This window comes from Pleurodeles waltl, chromosome 11 (genome assembly GCF_031143425.1).
Source record: "Pleurodeles waltl isolate 20211129_DDA chromosome 11, aPleWal1.hap1.20221129, whole genome shotgun sequence".
In the NCBI taxonomy this organism is placed as follows: domain Eukaryota; kingdom Metazoa; phylum Chordata; class Amphibia; order Caudata; family Salamandridae; genus Pleurodeles; species Pleurodeles waltl.
Genome location: NC_090450.1, coordinates 710,927,206 through 710,947,789, shown reverse-complemented (window position 1 = coordinate 710,947,789; position 20,584 = coordinate 710,927,206). Strand labels below are relative to the sequence as shown.

Genomic DNA, 20,584 nt, shown 5'->3' with positions numbered 1-20,584 from the left:
AGGCAGGTACATAATATACCCATTTCCACTTACCCCACTTTTTGATCATACCACCACTAGGACAAATATTAAAGTTTTGATGTCCCTGGTAGGCAGGTATGTTTAACCTTTTCAAGAACCCACCCCCCACCCCCCTGTTCCTATTTCCTTCCACCTTAGTGAAGTAGGCTATACATTTCAAAATAGTGCTCCCACATAATCCATAAGTCGCAGCACAGCTTGTTCCACAACTGAACGGGATGGACCCAATGATGAAGCATGCCACCAAGGTGGGTGAGGGGTTCTTTTAAGTAAATTAACATTTACCTGTTTTCTTCCTCGGTAGAGGTGGAGAATCTAAGAGATTTCCTTGCGCCATTTTTTATAATGGGCCTCTATGTACTCTGCAGGAGAAGAGCCAAACTTTTGGTGCTACTCCTGCACTATTGCCCCCTACCCTGTGCCATGTTGGGCCGTATTTTAAATACAGCGCACACATGGTGGCAGTAGGGGGTGCAAGGAAAGTTGTACTGCACTGGGTGCAGCGCCACTTTCCTTAAATCTGCCACTCGGTGTTTTATCAGTATTAACTTGACAACCAGAAACCCGGCATACAAAACAAGAAAAAAAAAACTTTAAGCCAAGCGAGCTGACAAGCATCTTTGTGATATATCAGTGCACTAACACACCAGGGCCACTCTACTGCAGGGAACGCCCGTGGAAGACAATCACCTGGCTTTTTCACTGCAAGAAGATACATTAGAAACTCTGCAGGGAGGTGTTCTGCTGCACAATAAACTAGTGAAAAGCCAAGCGGACGGTTGTAGGACGGAAACCTGCGTACAGACATGTGTGGGTCATTCCATTGCAGGGCTATTAGATATTTTAAGATGGCTCCGTCTGACCTGGGCTGCAGTTCTCTTCCGTGGCGCAGGCGAACACAAGTCCACAGATGAGCTGAGGTCCCAGCTTCCCCAGAATGAAGTTGATAATTATAACGGTGTATTTTTCCACCACACATTGGCACACTCCGGCAACCTTTACTGGCAGCAGTAGGCAGAGCTGTGAGGCCGTCTTGGCAATGGCAGCCTGTGGGACAAAATCAAAGACTTACTTCGGATACACAGGGCTGGCAGAGGTTTTCTGTGAGAGGTGTTTGTACCAGTAGCAGTGTGCTTATTATTGAAGTGTCTCAGAGAACAGACGAGAAACAAAGGAGAAACTATATTCTTTTTGTGACTGCACGTGATCTGCATCGGCTCAGTAGTATCACACACCTTTGGAATAGCGGACTCCAGGCGTCCAATGAAAGCGCGGCACATCCAGCAGAGGGGCATTGGGATGGAAAATTCTGCCTCCGGGCCTTCCTAATGGAAAGACAAAAACATGTTTTACAAACCACCTCACCTTTACTCCTGCCTTGTCTTCCCTGGAGTCCTCCCGCTCTACTAGAGTCATCCTCCTGTATGGAAACCCTTTGAACCCTGGCAAGCAAGGTATTTTCTAAACTTGAATAAAGGGCGTTCTTGACAAATGGGGAGTTTCTTGAGGGCTATCGAACCGTCCAATTCTGGTACTTAAAAAAACATCAACAACTTATGGTACTTAAAAAGAAATCTCTACATCACTTTGCTTCTTCACTAGCCTTCTATAATGGATTGAACTTTCCCTGACATTTAAGGCACATAGAAAGGGTGTCCATCAAAAAAATAGGTCTAATTCACTTTAATGTATCTAAATGCTTATAGTAGGGGTGTGATTCCAAATCCTTTGGTAGGGAAAGCACGCTGTATTCTGGGAAAGGGGTAGCAGTAGAGTATTTCAGCGCCTCAACAGCAGCCCTCAGTTTTATCTATTTCTTCTTTTAGCCTCAGAACACAAACAAAGCAAAATGTACTAAGCAATCACAGCGATGATGTGAGTAAGGGTTGAGGGAGAGGGCCATCATAAGGAGATTACAGGAGGACTATTTGCACCTTTGTGATACATAGACCAGATCCACCTGAGAGAGTTTAGATGCGGGAAACCATTGTTTTCAATTTAGGAAGCATCTTACTACACACAATTCCGATCATACTTTTTGCACTTGGATTAATGTCTGGAGAAGCCACGCTCCAGAACTGGATTGCTAATATTCTGATCGATTGATCTCTAGATGCAGTAAGAGTAAGCCTGTATGGGAAATGGTTTGCCTAAGCTATAGCATGGGGTATTTTTTCTATGTCCAGAAGAAACTGCTGAACTGTGCTCAATGCCCAGTTAGCTGAAGTACTGTAATTATGAGGATGGCTATAACCAGGGCCACTAGAGTGATGTTAGTCCCCCCAAAGATTTTGATGCGCCTCAACTGGCCCTGGTCTACTAATATTTCAGAGCAAACTGTAAATCACATTAGTCTTCAGAATTAAAATTAATTTGAAGTAAAACCATGAAGGTTTATTAAAGGAATGAGAACGTTACAGAAAGCAAATGTATCTGGTTAAGAGCCATCCGTTAATAGCATGATGCTCTGAATCAAATGCAAATAATAGATTAGCAGGACCAAATATTGTTCAGCTCTAAAGAATTAAATCAGAGTTATAAATCAGTGAGCAGATAAACGTTGCATCAACATAGGGTTCATCATAAAAATCAAGGGAGTGAGCCCACCACCCACAGGAATGGGCTTCTTTTACATTACAAAATATAATGACACCTACACATGAAGACCATTACTTTTAAATCACACAATCAAACACACAAATTGGGCCAATCGCTTTAAAGGAAAAGCAATGCAGTTTCTGAAATCACATTGTTGAGCACTATACAACAGAATCACACAATGCAGTTCCCATCCCTGGTGCTCTTTAGACCCTTCAATAGTTAGTACATATATTGTTACATAATACAGAAAGACAAGTTCTCATGAGAATCACACTGTGGTCCCAATAGATAAGGCCTTGGGAAGAATCTATTCTCAAAAGTGTCCTAAAGAGTCCTCAAGAAAGTAACATTATATCCCCAAACAATGTTTACAAGATTGTCGGTGTATGATTTATCTGTGTGCAGAGTGAGACTGAAATGAAGAGATGACTGTGTTCTGAAAGATGGCTGCAAGCATTTTGAATTCGAGGCCAACATTATGTTAGCATAAGCACATTTCCTTCAATAGCATATCTTCATTTCAACTACGTTATATTTTTATCATGTTAAAGCTATTACGCATATGATTATAAAAGCCTACATCCCATCTCCCACCTTCTGCTTCATAATTTGAAGATTTAAATAAAAAAATGTTTGTTTCTAGTGCAATTTGGTAATCAACACTAACAAAAATATTCCAGAAGTGGTTTAGAGCTTTGACAGAGACTTTTTCAAAGCATAACAGGGCACCTTTTAGATGCTGATTACCATATTTAAGTTTTACAGTTTTACAGTTTTACTAATTACATGAACATGCTGACCAGACAATATTAATAGCTCCAACTGATGGGCTGACCAATGGATATTGTCTTCCCATGACAAATATTCTGACATATTTAAATGGAATTCAAACATTGTGGAAATAACAATACCTTTGATGTCATGAAAATATGTTGCTTCTTTATTGGTGCGGATCCATGTTACACTACAGAAAGTGTTCTTAAATATACAGTTATTTAAAGATGACACTCAAAGTACAGAATAATCACAAACATTTGCTTTCTTTTTAAGGTCTGATGCTTGAATCGTACGAAGCCTCCTAACGAGATGTTCATGTTATACATATGAAATGTAAAATACTATTCTGTGAGGCTGCACCTTAATAAAAATGAGGTTCTGGATCCATTATATGGACCAAGGGTACAAACAAAACTGAAGACTAGGTTTGAAACTTAACTGGGTTATTCGAAATAAAAGAGGCAAATATTTTATTACGTGCATTGTGCTCTAGTAGGGTTGTTTTCTGCTGAGTGTAATACTGTATGTTTTACAAAAATTATTCTACTCTGGGAGTTAGAAGGGACAGCATTAATACGGGGGTTTCCCGTGGTTTCATGCACGACAAATCACTATTTGTTTGAAGCATTTTCAGTAGGATTTGTTGAAGGGATACCCTTTTTCGTAAGAACCCTTTGTATTTTTCCGAATCGCTATCCGTTTTGTATCAATGTGTATGTCACATAATTTGACCGTTGTTTTTAACACTTTACTGGCATTCCGTAAATGTGAATGGCATTGAAATTACATCAGTTACACTAGAGTGCAACATTAGTAAAACACGGTAATATTCAATACAGCAGTATTGGTATCTGCAATTTCAAGCACACAACTTTTGTGTCTCAGCCTTTTTCACTAATCATTTTACATATACTGTCTACAGTCTGCCCCTATCAATTGCTACCTTAATTATCCAATTTTGCATTCAATCTTCTCATATTTTGGAGTGTTTTTGGGGTAGCCTCTTCATTTGTATGTGGGGATCAACAAGGTTTTGCAGTGTTCCCAGCCTCGCTGCCACACCTCAATATCTGGAGGTTCATAGTTGCATGAGTTCTGGCTATTTCTCTTTTGGGATGTAACAAGGCGAATCCATAGAAAGGGCATTTATATGTCGTGGTGTTTCGCTGAGATGATATGTGTAATAGGGTGCACTTGGGGTCGCCTTCTGTCTCTCATTCTTATCCCTCCCAGGGTATGTAACAGTCATTTCCAAAAGGGCCCACACTTGCAGTATAGCACTATACCATGGAGGAAGCCTCCATGTTAGTCAGAATATCTCAGCACTTGGAGGACTGTGTCTGCCAAACTGCCATAGTTTTTGTCTGGTCTGTGAGGTGTAGGTTCTTGAGTTGGATCACTAGGAATTCAGTCGATATGACCGCTTCTCTGGGAGTCGTCTTAGCCTCTTGCCCTCCTTATCCAAGAACGACCTTTCACATGTCTGCTTAAGTTTGTCAACACGTCAGGGGTATGACACGCTAGTGAGTGATCACGTAACAATAATTTACGGTTCCTCATGTCTCTGTCAGGAGTTTAGCTTTGAGTGGAATGAAGTCGGGAAACTGTATCAAATCCTTAATGTAAAGGAAGATGGTATGTCAGAGATATCGAAAGAACAGATGTTTATGCATCTCATATTTGGCTTGTGAGCCTGTGAAGGAGCACAGGATATTGCCAGACATCACGTCTCCCAGTTTAGCGTTGGCTATGACGTTCCACCCATGGAAGTCCTATAAAGCATGTACTTGGCTCATCCGTAGATGTGCTGCTTTCATTAGCCAGTTTTGCCACCACAATGACTGTAAAGACTTGAGCTATAATTTTATTATAGTACATATTGCAGGCGAGAAGCATATACTACTTTTTCCTTTGTTTTTCAAATGTATTGGCTGTGTATCCCCCATCATGCACTTCTGAGTCGCAAAGGCCAGCTCTGCCTGTGGGTCATTGAGCCATTCACTTACAACTATCAAGTGTGATGCTCGGTAGTATGAGTGATATCTTCTATCCCAATCCCACCATCAAACTGTGGCTTGAAACATCTTGAGAGGGCTATCGCTTCCCCCACTCCACAGAAATCCACTAATCAGGGAGTTAATGCAAGTGGAAAAATTGTGCAGGACCTTGTCTGGGTAATTTTGAAGTTGGTATTGGGAACACTGCAATGTGGCCATCTTGATGATTTCAGCTCTACCCATCAACGACAGGTGAAGGAAAGACCAGAAGGAGAGAGATCATATTTATGTGCCAGGCGTGGTATTTCTCATTTGTTCTAAATATACCCAATTGAGGAATCCAGAATGACCTAGTTTGAGCTCTCTGGATCACTAGAGGTCTAAGTCCATGGTGCCAATAAGTTATATGACAGATTTCGGTAGGTTAACCTTACGTCTAGAAAATGCTGTAAAAATCCTGAGAACCTGTACTACTATAAGTCCTGGTCACCTAGGATCTTGACAGTAGATGAGGTCATCTGCATATAGAGATATAGGGGCTTAATACTTATGGCGAAAAGTAGCAGGACATCCCTGCCCTGTGCTACTGCCACTATATATTGTGAATGTATCAGATAATGCATCCTCTCTTCTGACCTAAGCTTTTTACTGTGTGTCAAGAAAGTTTGTATAACTCTGTAACTTGGGTCCTATGTTCATCTTGTCTAAGAATGCAAATAGGTATTCCTACCCCTAAATAAAATCCTTCTCAAAGTTGACTATCAGGCGGTCCAATGGGCCATCCAGCTAGTAGGTAAGGGTTAAGGCATTATGAAGGCGTCTTAAATTCAAATTGGTAAAGTACTGAGGCATAAAGCTGCACTGGCCGGGGTGGCCAGTGATCTGATAATTTCCAGCAGGTGAGGGGCCAGAGCTTTCGCTATTATCTTTGTGAACTCCTAATGAAGATTAGAAGTTAAGAGAAGCATGCCCATGGTGGTCTATCAGGATTATGTATTAATGTGATTTTCGCAGTGTGCAAGTCGAGCAGCAGGTCTCTTGTATCTAGTGATGCTTCAAGCATGGCATTCAGTAATGGAAGAGCTTTGAGGAAATGCTTTTAAAGAATCAGTAGGGAATCTATTCCTGCCTGGTTTCTTCCAGCTCTAGAGCTGGGTCAAGGCCATTTAAAATTCTTCATTTGTAATCTCTTCCTATAAGAGATATTGTTCATTGGTTGTAAAGCTTTGTTTCTGGAGGTCACAGATGAACACCTCCAGATCCAGCGGGTGTAGGAGTCTCTGCTTGTAGTGTTTGGTAGTAATTTGGAAAGATTTGCACAATGCTGCGATCGCCCCTAGCAGTTCATCCAGTGGTGTCCTGTATATGGCTAAACTGTCTTGTGCTGTTGCATTGGCACAGACGTTTAATTGGTTGTTGCCCCACTGACATACACAATTTCGTGAAGGCCTCACCCAACAGGTTTTGCTTCAAGATTGTCTTATTGTGTTCAATGTTTCAGAGGTTGTCTGGATCTGGACCCTCAGAGACTGGGACTCCACTTCTATCTGGACTCTCTCCTGATTGGAGGCCCCCTCCTCCCAGCATCTGATAAATCCCGCTGTGTAGCTAAAACTTGTTTACAGAACCCTGGTTTTGAGGGAAATAGAGTTCTGCTTCAGGTGAAATGTAAGCTCTATGCTGTATCTGTCAGCCGCTGTGCGCTGAGTCGTCAACCCTACCTCCGTGTTCTGTATCCCTGTCCCACAGCTAATTCACAGGTGAGTGGTCGGACAGCTCATGGGCCACTATCGGCACCTGCTGGACTGTGTCAAGATCTGCATTTGGAACGAGGAAGTAGTCTATTCTGGAAAATGTTTGATGTGCCCTTGAATAGTACATGCATTTGCATTGTACTGGGTGCGAATGTAGTCAGACGTCACTTGCCCAAGGAGTCCAAGAATCTAGCAAAACAGGTACCACCTTGCTGGGCATGTGTGCACTAAAGCTCGTTCTGTTCAGTGTCCATTATAGTACCCTCATTGAAGTCACCTCTCTAAAAAAGACATCCCCCACAGGAGTTGAAAGAGTGTTGAGCTCACGCAGGTGGTGTATGCATACTTATCAAAGAAATCGGTCTCCTGTGTAGAGCCCAGTAGGTAGTGACATAATGCTCCTGTAGGTTACTCCATGTGTGTAGTGGTTTACAAGGCAGGCAGTTGTTGATCAGAATCGCAAACCCTCGTGATTCTCTGTTAAACCCTGTATGGACTGTTGTAGAGAAGCACCTGTGTGCTAGAAAGTGTGTTCCCATAAGGTGTGTCTCTTGTAATAGACAGACATGTGAATTGTAGGGTTTGACAGTCTTGAGGATTGCTTCTTGATTAATCTTTGAGCTGGCAGTTTATGTTCCATATAAGGTTAAGGACTGCCCCTGGCTGGGAAGCTTCAGATCTATTTTCTTGATGTATAATTTAGTCACTCTTCCACATAATTTGTCCACATAATTCAAATGGCACAGACCATCACCAGGAACAGATTGCTGACTGGACTTTTGTGACTTGAGGCCAGGTATACTAACATTAGGAATACTGATTTCCTAATTGCGATTGTCTCCAGATCGCAATTAAGAAATCGGTATTCCTATTGTATGAAACTCTTTTGTGTATCATTAGCGATTCCTAGTGGGTAGCAAGTAGACTGACCTTATTAATTATATTGAGGTAGGGTGCAATTTGCGACCCATTAGGCTTGTTACCCATCACAGGGATAGTGGCCTGCTGGGCTCAGCAGATCACCATGTCTGTGATTGCTTTTTAATAAAGCAATATTTTTTTTAAAACAAATGCAGCACATTTTCCTTAAAGAAAAACAGGATGTGTTTAAAAAAAGAAAATTAAACTGAATTTTCATTTTTTAAGAGTAGGCAGTGGTCCATGGGACCACTGCCTGCTCCTTAAAATTATTTGTTTTCCATTCTCAAAGGGGAAGGAGGTCACTTGGGGACCTCTCCTTCCCATTTGCCAATAGGTTATTACCTCCTTCAAGGAGTTGGCAAAATATGAATGTTTTGCAACCGTAATTCGGTCACAGAACATTCACACATCCTGTTCAGATTCAATATTTGGAAGGGATGACCTAAACACGCCTTATTCCAAATACTGAATAGCAAACACACATTGCAATTCGGTAACGTTTAACCTAATTATAATTTGTGTTTTGTATATATGTGAAACCATTTTTGCCGTCGGAAATGGCCCGATCGTCCCTATCCAACCGCAAAAATGATTCGTACATATGGCTTTAAGTTCCTGTGGGGAACATTCTTGAACCTATGACTGGAAGTGTACAACTGTCTTTGAGATCTGGGACAAATTGTTAATTGTAGACTAAGATATTTTAAAATCTGATCCTGAACCCTCAAACTGCTGAAACTCTCAGTCTCCCTTTTGACTGGGGACCACTTAGAAGTTTCTATAACAGTTGTCTCCTGTTGACCTGGCACTTCTGCAAAAGACGTCTGTGTTTCTGTTGTCTAAACCCCGAAATATTGCACTGCAGCTATATTGTCTGGTGGCACTGAAATCAGCTGGCACCTTCAGTGGGACAGGCCATCATTTTTAGCTTGGTGTCCATCATGTTTTTGGTAAAAATCTTCAGCAGGACAAACTCCTACCTTGTATCCCTCTGAGACACATTGAAGTTGAATACAGTGCGTATACATGTGCCACTCAACTTTTTTGTAAGTCTTATTTTTAGGTCTATCATTACTTTTTCTATTTTTACTTTTTCCATTAGAGTTTCGGTGTAATGTTTTTACTTTTATTCTTCGAGATGTATTATAGTTTTGCATTTACCACCGATTTGTGAGTTAGTAGTTATCATTGTATTTATTTTTAGTGACAATTTTGATTATTTTTCTAAAATATATTAACTCAGGGATGTTTATGGTAATGTTGTTATTACCTTTTGATTTTGATTAGTTTACATTCAATGCTACATCTTACTATTAAGTTACCTTAATGCCTTTTTGTTGGTCATGTAATGTTTTTTAATATTAATTTTTTGGTAATGCGTTTTGTTATTCTATTTATTTTGAATGTGACGTCTTTTAACCATTGAATGTTTACTGGTGTTATCCTTCTTTTTTCACTAACTCTTGAATCCTTTAACTGGGTTGAATCATCAGTTTTGTTTAATATTTTCACTATTTTTTTTTTATTTATTTCAATAGGGTGTAGACATTATACCTTTTTTTTTATTTCTTATTCCAAGAATTGTCTTGTTGCTCAGGCCAGCTAGTAGATGTATGCATTGTTATCCCCTTCAAAATCGAATTGTGGCTCATTGGTCAACAGACTAGTTTCTCACATCCTCTGTTCCCACACCCGAGCACTATTTTTGAAGCACACAAAACACCCACATGCAGAAAAAAATGTTGCTTCCTGTAACCGGTAAGACTGACTGCATTTTGGGAGTTTTTTTTTTTCTGATCTTTGTTCACTAACCTGTAAATTGTGAGTGCTTCTGGGTTGATTTACTGAGGCCTCTACCATTTATAGACAATCAAGATACAACTCCCAGCAGGTTTCTTACCATGGTTCCAGTTTGTCCACTGGGCCGATTAAAATCTTCCTGCTTCCAAAGGGGCAACAGCTTCTCCCACACTTGATTAATCAGCAGCTCGTCTCCTGGTTCGGTGGTTTTGCATAGACCCACAGCACCGCAGATAGTATTTGGGTTCTTTATGTTTGGAAAAGGGATAAAGATGAGCAGAGAGAGAAATTCTATCACCCCCTCCCAACGTGCCATTGGCTGTCAAGGGATATATATGTTAAGTGCATACGTAGTGAGCCACATAGATTTTGAATTTATGTGTGCGTGTACAAGTATATGTATGTATACCTGAATTAGTGTCAATGATGTTTGTACATATAGAGCCATGTTTGGGTTAACTATGGATGTTTACATATATTAGTAAAAGTCTATTTATGCATGTAAGAGTGAATGTGTGTGTAGGAAGAGACATGGGTGTATTTATGACTGAGAATATATAGATTTGTGTGTGTATGAACATGTATATATGAATGAATAAAACGGTGTCTTATGTGTATACCTTGATGCATATGTCAGTGTATGTTTTTCATAGACGTGTGTATGTGAGTATAGATATAGGCATCTCGGTGTATCTGTAGGAAAAGGGTATATGGATATGTATCGGTATGACTTGGGATAGTTGTATGATGTGCATGAGAATATGTGCATATAGTAGTATATGGGTTTGTACAAATTAACTTTTATGTAAGAAGAGGCATGTAGGTGTGTGTGTGTAAAGGGAGAGGTATCTGGCTCTGAATTTGTGGGTGAAGCTATTTTCCACACTGGCATTATCCATATTATATTTGTTAAGGAATTTAATAATGAGAGGGTCCAACCTGCTTTAGAATCGACCACCAAGGGATTTTTTTCAAGACAAATTTTGGGCAGAGTCACCCGGTACAAAAACATACTGTTGAGTAATATGGCTGCTTGGCTTCTCAAAATTTGAAAATCACAAAAAAAATAAAACTTGCAAAACACTCTGTACAAAAGCTGAACCTGTAACAAATTACATTAAGAAAATAAACTAAGATATAGTGAAAATGTTAATCTCTTATAAAAAAAGTAAAACCTAGCCTATTTAGAAAACAACTGTAAACAAATCATCAGAATTGGCCCAGCATACCTCAAAAAATCACAACTGATTTCACAAACCTTCCATACACCTCTGCTCGTCTGGCCTCCTACTTCCACACATACCACAGATCTGGCAGTTGAACCTTCTCCTACCTTGCTTCTAAAGCTTGGAACGACCTGCGACTACACATAAGGGCCTCCTCCTCACTTCTCAAATTCTCCATGGAGCTGAAGACATAGCTTTTCAAGTAGATCTACTGGTTTGGTTAGACTCACACCTGCTCAGCACCAGGATAACACTCCCGCATGATATTGTACTCTACACATCTGCCAGTTAGCTGATGATTACTACCTTCACGGAATTATGCGCTCACAAGCACAACAAGCAGGATTTTACATGTGAACTATCCTTTAGTGAATAAATGGGTGTCCAGTGCTGCCCTCGAAAGCCGGAGATAGGTCCGATTTTCAGGACGGCCTCATGCCATAAATTCACATACTATATCTAAAAGGGAATCATTGACATAGCCGGAAATTAACTTGAAACTATTGCCTGGCATGGTAGTTCTTCCCCTTGCATCACTCTTGCACCATGTAATGTGGTGTAAGTGCAATGCAAATGAAAAATGATATTTATGAGGCCACGCAAGGCCACCTTGCGTGGCCCTATGCGGCTTCATAAATCTCGAGTAATGTGACGGGGGTAACATCTTGACCTCCCTATGTTTTAAATAGGATCATTGAATGTTAGAAAAGGACGCCTGTTGGAAGAACGAAGCCATATCGCTGGAGAAACCAATGAGGTAAGTAATCTAACGAGTATGAATTAACTGTAGCAACAGATCCCAAACAGTTCCTGGATTTTGTTGTGAATGGCTTACCCCAGCAGGGTGAAGAACAATATATCCCTTAAGTTTATACTTATGAGAGATCTTGAGATTGGAGAGTTCAGGTTGGAGAACATTTTAAAAATCCTATAACATTGTATTATTACAATTTACAGATTTGAAGACATTTTTCGCTACAAGCCAGACCTTGAGGATTCATGCATAACAAGGATTTAGCTGGTGAGGGCCGGTGCATAAGTCTTCCGTAGCTATATATATATGTTGGTGAATTATATGTGACATAGAGATTATAGCAGCCATTAGTAATTAATTTATCTATAGTTTATTATTATTTTTTAGACTATCCATTCTACTTTAGTCCTCAGCGGTCCTAGGCGACCACTTGACCACTGAGAAAAAAAGTCCTATACTGCAGTACCATATGTGCATATGGAGGTGGGAAATAACAGGAGAGGACTTTAAGAAATTGAGTTATATGGTAATTTAGCTTCACCATTGAATATAAGATACCCTAAGTAGCTACACATAGTTTGGGTGATCAGGTGGCAACTATTGAAAGAATGTTCCACTTTGGCACATCAACAGTATGGAACACATATGGTGATGGATTCTGACTTGACATTGGCCTCACTCTCGGGTGTTCATTAATTTTTTTTGTACTAATGATTCTTGGAGACTTGTCTCACAAACCTTATGGATATTTCCATTTGTTTCTTGAAAAATCTGCAGATGTTGTCCTATTTATAAGGAGTGGCGTTTGCCACAGTTCCCCTATAAGAGCAGGAAAATTGGAACTGCCCTGATGAAGGTGGCCCCTAAACAGGAGTAACACCGAAACGCACGTAGGCACATCATTTCAAAGCTTCGTCTAGCCAATTTCGTTTGTTGCTTTGAGCACATGTTGTTTTTGATATTGTGAATGAAATTGAAGGATTAATCAATAATTGTTTGGAATATTTGATTCTTTGTACTCTATGTATTGATCTGATTGTAGCCCTTGGAGGAAGGTTCAGAAGTGTTCTGTATTAGTCTTTTGGTTTTTTGGGGGATGGGAAATATTGTTTATATATAGCACTGAATATTTGTGTATTGTGTTTTTTTCCCTAAAATGTTAATTACTAGAAATTACAATCATGGATGAGAAAATGAATAAAAAAGATTGAGAATAAAAAAATTAATGTTAACAATAAGAAATTGCAGTCATGTATGAGAAAATGAATAAATAAAAATTGAACATATAGACTGCAATTATGTGTATCAGAAATACAATGAAGAAGAATGCTGTTTATACATAAGGAAAGAAACTAATGGACTTGCGAGACAATTATTTGAAATATTAAGAAAGAAAATAGTCATCAGTATATGTTCTAAAAAAAAATTAGTTGTAGCTTGATGTATATTTTCAAATGCCTTTTTCCCTGGAGGAGCTACTATTTATTGCGGGGACCCTCTGGTTTCCATGAGAAATAGTACCTCAATCATGTTGGGAGCAGAGGATGGGCACAGAATTATCTTGAATTAATTTGTGCTTGGTTCCTGCTCCATAGAAGGGATCTGAAATTATGTTAGGTCTACCATGGCCTATTAATCTTGGCCGGAACAGACAGAAACAAGTATTTGCAATGCAATGTGTCTTGCGTTTGCTCAAGTTAGAGCTATTAGCGTTGTAAATTCCCAATTGGACTTTTCTTGCTACATAAATTGAAAATGAAAAGTAAAACAGTTGACATTAGCGAGCTGATTCAAAGCGCGTTGGCAGCCATAAGCATGAGCACAAAGGAGAGACACAAAAGGAAAAAGAAGTTCGCTCACAGTCAAACATATCGGCAAAAGTGTAATTATTCATGTAACAGGGTCGATGGCCAAGGTGGTAACAAACCTGCTCCAAGGAGGGACAAACGTAAAGCATTTACCAACTATGTCTTTGTCGATTCTAAGACATAGTAAGTGTACAGGGAAGCCATTTTAAAAACATGTGCTGGACACTGGTCCCTATGAGTTCCCCAACTACATGATGGCTTCCCGAACCTACAGATGTTTGGTATCAAACATCTCATACTAATAAACCCTCACTGATTCCAGTGATGGATTTATTAATACATGCAACTAGAGGGAACTTTCGAGGTGCCCACTGAAAAACCTACCAACTGCGGGGACTGACCGGTTCTGGCCAGCCAACCACCAACAGAATCTGACCTCCCAGGGGAAGAGCCTCTGCTTTCGAGAGATCAAAAACAAAAGCCTGTCTGGGCTGCGGTGTTACCTCCTGCTCTCCACAGGATGACCTGCATTCCAAGGCTGGAGCTTTAAAGAAGCCCACTGCCTTTGGTATACAGCTCTGGCCTTCCTCAGAGCAAGATGATAACCCCGTGCCCCAGGGCCCCTCTGGCACCTGGACAGGCAGGAAAATTAGCTATGCAGGATGCGTGACACACTTCCAGAATGGGAACACCCCTACGGTGGCCAGCTTGCAGTGGACACAACTTAGGAAATTCCACTATCTTGCATGTAGTGTAATTTAGGAACTCTAGACAGGGTGAGGCCCACTCCCCACAGGAAGTGGTCCTTTTTGGGGTGTAGTGATCCCCAACGTAAGTAGCCTATTGGCTACTACCCTTCACTCCCCTTAATGCCCTCTAAATTGAGTATTTAGGGGACACCCTGATACCAGATCTTTGCTAAACACAAAGGAACGAGTGGACAAGAAGCCTACTGAACCCGAGAACCTGGTGCCAACCCTGCCAGCCTGCCTGCTGCAGTGGACCCTTGAGGAGCAACTGACCTGTACTGCAGCCTCCAGGAAATGGGAAGAGCTGCCATGGCTTCGCCAATCGCCAGAAGGAACTCCTTTGGAGTAGAAGAGCCGCTCCACTGTTTACGCAGGCACCTAAGAAACATCTGAGAGGACCAGGACCGCCAGGAACCTGACACTGGACATCACCACTGCACCCGGGCCGCCCAGCCCTTGTTTAGGTGGGCCAACAGTGTCAGCGTGGTTGCCAAGCCCTCCATAAATGAAGCCCACCCTGTGTTCGCCCACTGTGGACTTCAATGCGGCATCTGCAGACCCTTCTGGAACCGCAAGCGACCAGGAGGCAAAGACCCAACACCCTAAGACATCTGTCACCTGTTCGCCCCGGACCCAAGAGAAGAGAACCAAGGCTGTCCCCACGTCTCTCCACCTCTTGAGCCCTGAGAACACTTGTTGGCTTGGTCGGACTGGACCCTCAGTCCACTCCTGCAACCGCGAGGAACTCCTGTTCTGGACCTGATGGCAGAAGACACCCCTGAACCTGCACCTTCCAGCCTGAGAAGGAGTGGACTAACTGTGTCCCCACATGCCCCTAGGACTTCAAGGGTCGAGCCCCTCTGTGGGTTCACCTGGACTGTCCATCCAGTCCATCCCTGCAGCGACTTTGTAACCGGACCGATCCCCATAGACTTGAATGGGACACTTGATGCCATAACATACCTCTGTACCCGGTCACACCAGAGCTCCCCGAAGTGACCTATTGGTGTAGCCTTGGACCTTTCCCCAAACTCCCCTTTAGTCCAGGAGATTGGTTCCATGAGTCATCTTACTGTACCCGGGTTGCGGTCTGTGTTATTCTACTCAGGATTGCATTGCAGCTTTCTGAAAACTGTCTACCTTTAAAAACTCTAAAAATTCATAACTCGAAAAGTGCTCACCGGTGATCTTGGTATCAAAGTTTATATAAAAGAATGTGCTATTTTTATAAATTGGTGTTGGATTACTTTGAGTTTGTGTCTCACTTACTGAATGAGTGTGTGCCTTACATGCTTAGCACTACCCTCTGATATGCCTAACTGCTCTGTGATATCTCTGGGGATTGATTGGACTCTTTGCACAGTGTACCTCATTTTGATCCACTAAACAAAGACAGCTTCCTATGATGATTCCTGGAACTTTGACTAAAGTACGCCTCGAGCCTGCGATATTAGTAGGAATTTTGTCCCTCCTCTGAGTGCCGGCGTGGAGATCCTACACTGTCCTTATCTATTCATAGCCCATCAGCATATTTCTTAGGCACCAGAAAATGAAGAGCTAACACTGTACCTGAGGTGAAGCAAACACGGTCTCCAGCCTCTTGATGTTTGCAAACATGCAGTGTTCCTTTGTATTGCGATCTATAGCAAATCTAGTTCCCTTCTCATTTTTAGCCTTTACCTTACCTTACAATGAAAGACTATAATGGTCATGCATATCTCCACTGATTCCATTGCACTGCTGTTTACAGTAGGACATAAAAACAATTAAGCTGTTTTTGCCATAAGAATGCAAAAACAACAAGGTGATGAATAGAATGCTTGAATTAATCATAACCACTAGCAAAGGCTCGGGCTGCATAAGAAGGCTCAGTGACTTGTTCCATCTCTTCTCTTATTGAAGGTCTCTACATATCAATAGCTATTTATGGAATCCCCGTTTGAGAAACAATTGTATCGACAGGGGTATACACAGGGACTTTGAAATATAGAAGACTGGGTGAGTCTCTCCCCTTCTTCCTTAACTGGAAGTTTTGTATTTGCACCCAGGAGAGTTTACAATTGTGTATTCATTATACTGGGTGTTCCTATCAATTGTCCTGATGTAGACCCTATTGTGATGTACAATTTACACTCCTGCATGGTGAGTTGAAACATAAATGGAATCCTAAAACATGCCTATATCTAACCACTGCGATTCAAGCTAGCTTGGCTGATGAAGGATGATACCCTGAAACCGGTCCTAGGATGCTTGTTTCCGGTCCAGGGAGGACCTGGCTGGCAGTTCGGACTGGACTGGTCCCATGAGGAACAGGGTCAAGACTGATTTGCATATGGCTGGGCCCAAACTGGGGTGGCATGGTGAGCAAAAGAACGATGGACTAAACACAGATCTGTGACTGGGGTGAGTGTTTGAAAAGTTTCAACATTTCGTCCATTATCCTTTTGTGTTGCTAAAGTTCCTATCAATTGTCCTGATGAAGACCCTATTGTGATGTACAATTTACACTCCTGCATGATGACACGAAACATAAATAGAATCCTTAAACATACCTATATCTAACCACTGTGTTGGGCAGAGAACATTGTGGACCAGTGGGCAGTCCCAACAAAAGAGACTTTTCTGAACTTTGTCGTGACTGGGCAGTCTTGTGAAACTTTTGAGAGTTTTTTTATTATATTAGTTCAGCACTTTTTCAGGCACTGCACAAGCACTTTTGCACTAAACACGCAGCTCCTTCTTGAATAATACTGTGGATTGGATCAGTATTTCATATATTTGTGTCTTTTGTGAAGAAAACGGATATGGTTTCTTCATGTTATATTTAAAAATGAAACTGACAGAACCAACCTCTCAATTCTGACATTAAATTGGATGGTGCTCATAAAGAAACAGCTGTGCACCCTAAATATCGCACCAGAATATTGATGGAATGCAATATTGGTTACATAACATAAAATATGGACATTTAAGTGAGTCGAATTTTTCTATACCTAACTCTGCATTTATGTCCCTAGGTGATAGATATCTTCAAGTTATGTAAATGTTGAATTATGAGTAGTTAATCTATACTTCTTTATATGCACTTACCATTCAATATTTTGCCCTTTGATGTTCTGTCCTCAGTATTCTTGTAACTCAATATTCTGGGGGTCAATATTTAGTAGTGCAACCAAAAAAACAGCATTATACCAACATCTCACCTGTAACTGCACAGCCTCAAATAGACTTGCCCTTAACTACCTCAGTGAAATGTTCAAGAGATACATGCCACCAGACAACTTAGTGTATTTCCACTAAGTTAAAATGTATCATTACCACCAAATGGGCAAGTGCCTCTTAATGGTTCCACTCATTTAATCTACTTAGATCTCAACATTTAAACTAATTCTCATTTGGGTTACACTCAATGTCCTCTCTATCTGCTTTTGAAATCACATTCAAGACTCTCAACCAACCCTACTTTTCAACTTCCATTTAACGTAAATCTCTATAGGTTTTATTGATAGATAATTTATTGTCTTACAATTTTCATACACATAATTCATATCCACCTCTCTCTGTGGAACACCTATTTCCCAAAGTAAATTCTTTGTGGAAAAGGAAGTATTTGCCAGTACAACTGAGACAGGAAATCAGTTTATCATTTTGGGAGACCCTACTGGGAGCAATAGTGAGGAACGGAAATTGTGTTTATACCTGTCCAAACTGTGGCACGAGGCATAACAAAGAATGGACTTTACAACTCCTTGAAAGTAAAAAAAAAAGAGACTAAATCCCTCATGTACAGAATGGCTTATGCAGGACTTCTGAAAAAATGATAAATGCCCCACTCTTTAAACGTGCGGATCCCTGCCACATTTAGAGCTTGGAGGAAACCCAGGGTTTCTCATGGCAGAGCCTCAGCTGTCGTAAACCCTTGCACATATTTTACTAATCTCTCACTGGAGATGGTGATCCCTGGCGCTGTGAGAGAGGCTGTTTGGCCTCCCCCACACAAGCAATAGAATTTGACCTGAGAAGGTGGTGGTCCTCGGGGAGCGGAGGGTGGTACGCGGCCCCCTCTGCATTCTAATTACTCATCACCCCAGGGAGGTGGTGGCCTCCGGTGCTAATGGAGGTCATAGGATGGGGGCCCCACGTGCCCCCCCTCCTTATTAAAGTCCCCAATGCCCCCGGAACCTGGCCCAGCCAGGGGCTAATAGAAAGAAAAGGGCTGGAGACCACCCTTTAAAAAAAAAAAAAATCCGAAAAAAATCTGCAGATCTGGATCCGCAGATTTGTCCAAGAATTTTTCTTAAAATAAAGCTTTTTTTCCCTGGCGGTGTCCCTCAGGGACCCCAGCACTAAAGCTAAGGGGCCAGGGAGACTCTACCCTGGACCCTTTTCTTATTTTTTTAACTTTGTTTCTGTCCCCAGGTGGCTGCCAACACTTCCTTGTTGAAGTGTTGGAAGCCATTCAGATATCAGCACGGGACAGTTGGATCTGTGGAGGAGCTGCGTCCCTAGAAATCTATATTGTTCAACCTTTAGTATCTCCAAAACGTCTGAATGGATTTATAACAAACTCCAAAAAGCGTAATCTAGGGACAGGATCTTGCTTCCTGTCAAATTTGGTGTAATTCCGTTCAGTGGCTTGGGCTGCAGGCGGGTCTAAAGACCCTATGGAAAAATGAATGGGGAAAATGCGTTTTGAGACTCCCCCCTATTTTCTCGCCCCCAGCTTGATGGATCACCCCAAAACTTTCGAGACAGTAGCTGAACTGACCAAAATATACGTTTTGAAAATGTTGGGAGAATTTGTCAAGCAGCGCCAGAGTAATTGGCAAAACAAAAAAAGCTCTGTCTATGGAAACTAAGATCCTGATTACAACCTTGGCGGATGGGACACTCCGTCACAAACGTGACGGATATCCCTCCCGCCGTATTACAAGTTCTATTATATCCTATGGAACTTGTAAAATGGGGGGGGGATATCCGTCATGTTTGTGATGGAGTATCCCATCCGCCAAGGTCGTAATCAGGCCCTAGGGTCCTAACCATAACTACCCAGTGGTGACAGCTACTAGGTTAAATATATATATATATATCAACATATGTATGCTGTGTGTGTGTGTGTGTGTGTGTGTGCGCGTGTATATATATATGTGTGTGTGTGTTTGTGTTGTGTGTGTGTATGTAGATGTACTGGGCATATGTATGCGTATTTGTTTGTATGTGATTTTGCACTTACCATGAAGGATTCGAGCAGGTTCATGAGGCTGGCAACATATTTATCCACCAGAAGCTGGCAGGAGATGACCAGGCTCTTCACAGGGATCAGAGTGCACTCATTGTGCAAAACCTTCTTAATAAAATCCTGAAGGGTGAGGGCCGGGTGCGTGGATAACAGGATTAGGAGAGAGAAAGAAAAAGATGATGTAAAGACCGGGGAAAAGAAAGAAAGTAGTTGACAATAGACAGATAAAAGAGAAGAAAAGGGGGATGGGAGGCGACAGAGTGAGGGACAGCGGAAAATAGAGAGATATGTGAAGGAGGTAAAGCCAGATGATGGTGGGACAAAGTCGACATAGTGAAACTTAGGCACTTTTCCATACAAAAGATGGCATTTGTCACTCCCACACACACACACACGGACCCACTGCAACACTCTTTCAGCAAATACTGTAAGCAAAATATGTCCTAGGCTGACATATAGACTTTCTGTACTGTAACAAGCCATGCATGGCTACCCTCTGGTACAGATCTTGGACACACGCCCCTCTCATAGACACAAGTCCATCAACATACACAGCAGCAGGGCTGGATTTAATGCTGATGGCGTGCAGTCGACAATCTATTCCAGTGCTCCCCCATGACCTTCTCCACAGATTCCCTTACTATCGCTTTCCAATAGTGCCCCTCGTCTCTCCAAAGTCCCTCCCTCACATGCATCTTATTAGTGCTACTGATATCATTGTAGGGTGTCAGAGCACTTTACATCACACACACATTATGGAGAGACAATGAATCATACGTGTCTAAATCAGTCTGTAGGAAATGTTACATAATAGACACTGAAGATCATCAGGTATAGGAATCAGATGTTATCCATACTAGTAGGCAGTATATTTTAAGAGTGTTTGGTCTGGAGAATCATGAACTCAGAATTTAAAACATACCACAGTAGTTGGGGG

General features: G+C 41.5%; 1 protein-coding gene across 1 annotated transcript in view; it reads right to left on the bottom strand.

Moving 5' to 3' along the window:
* The window catches only part of SFTPB (surfactant protein B), a 106,807-nt gene that overhangs the window by 52,933 nt on the left and 33,290 nt on the right, over positions 1 to 20,584 (bottom strand). The window contains exons 4-7 of the mRNA XM_069214350.1: positions 19,642 to 19,767; positions 9,972 to 10,118; positions 1,257 to 1,346; positions 885 to 1,068 (exon numbers count right to left, since the gene is read on the bottom strand). Coding sequence (XP_069070451.1) covers positions 885 to 1,068; positions 1,257 to 1,346; positions 9,972 to 10,118; positions 19,642 to 19,767 — 547 coding nt within the window. The remainder of the gene's footprint in view (positions 1 to 884; positions 1,069 to 1,256; positions 1,347 to 9,971; positions 10,119 to 19,641; positions 19,768 to 20,584) is intronic.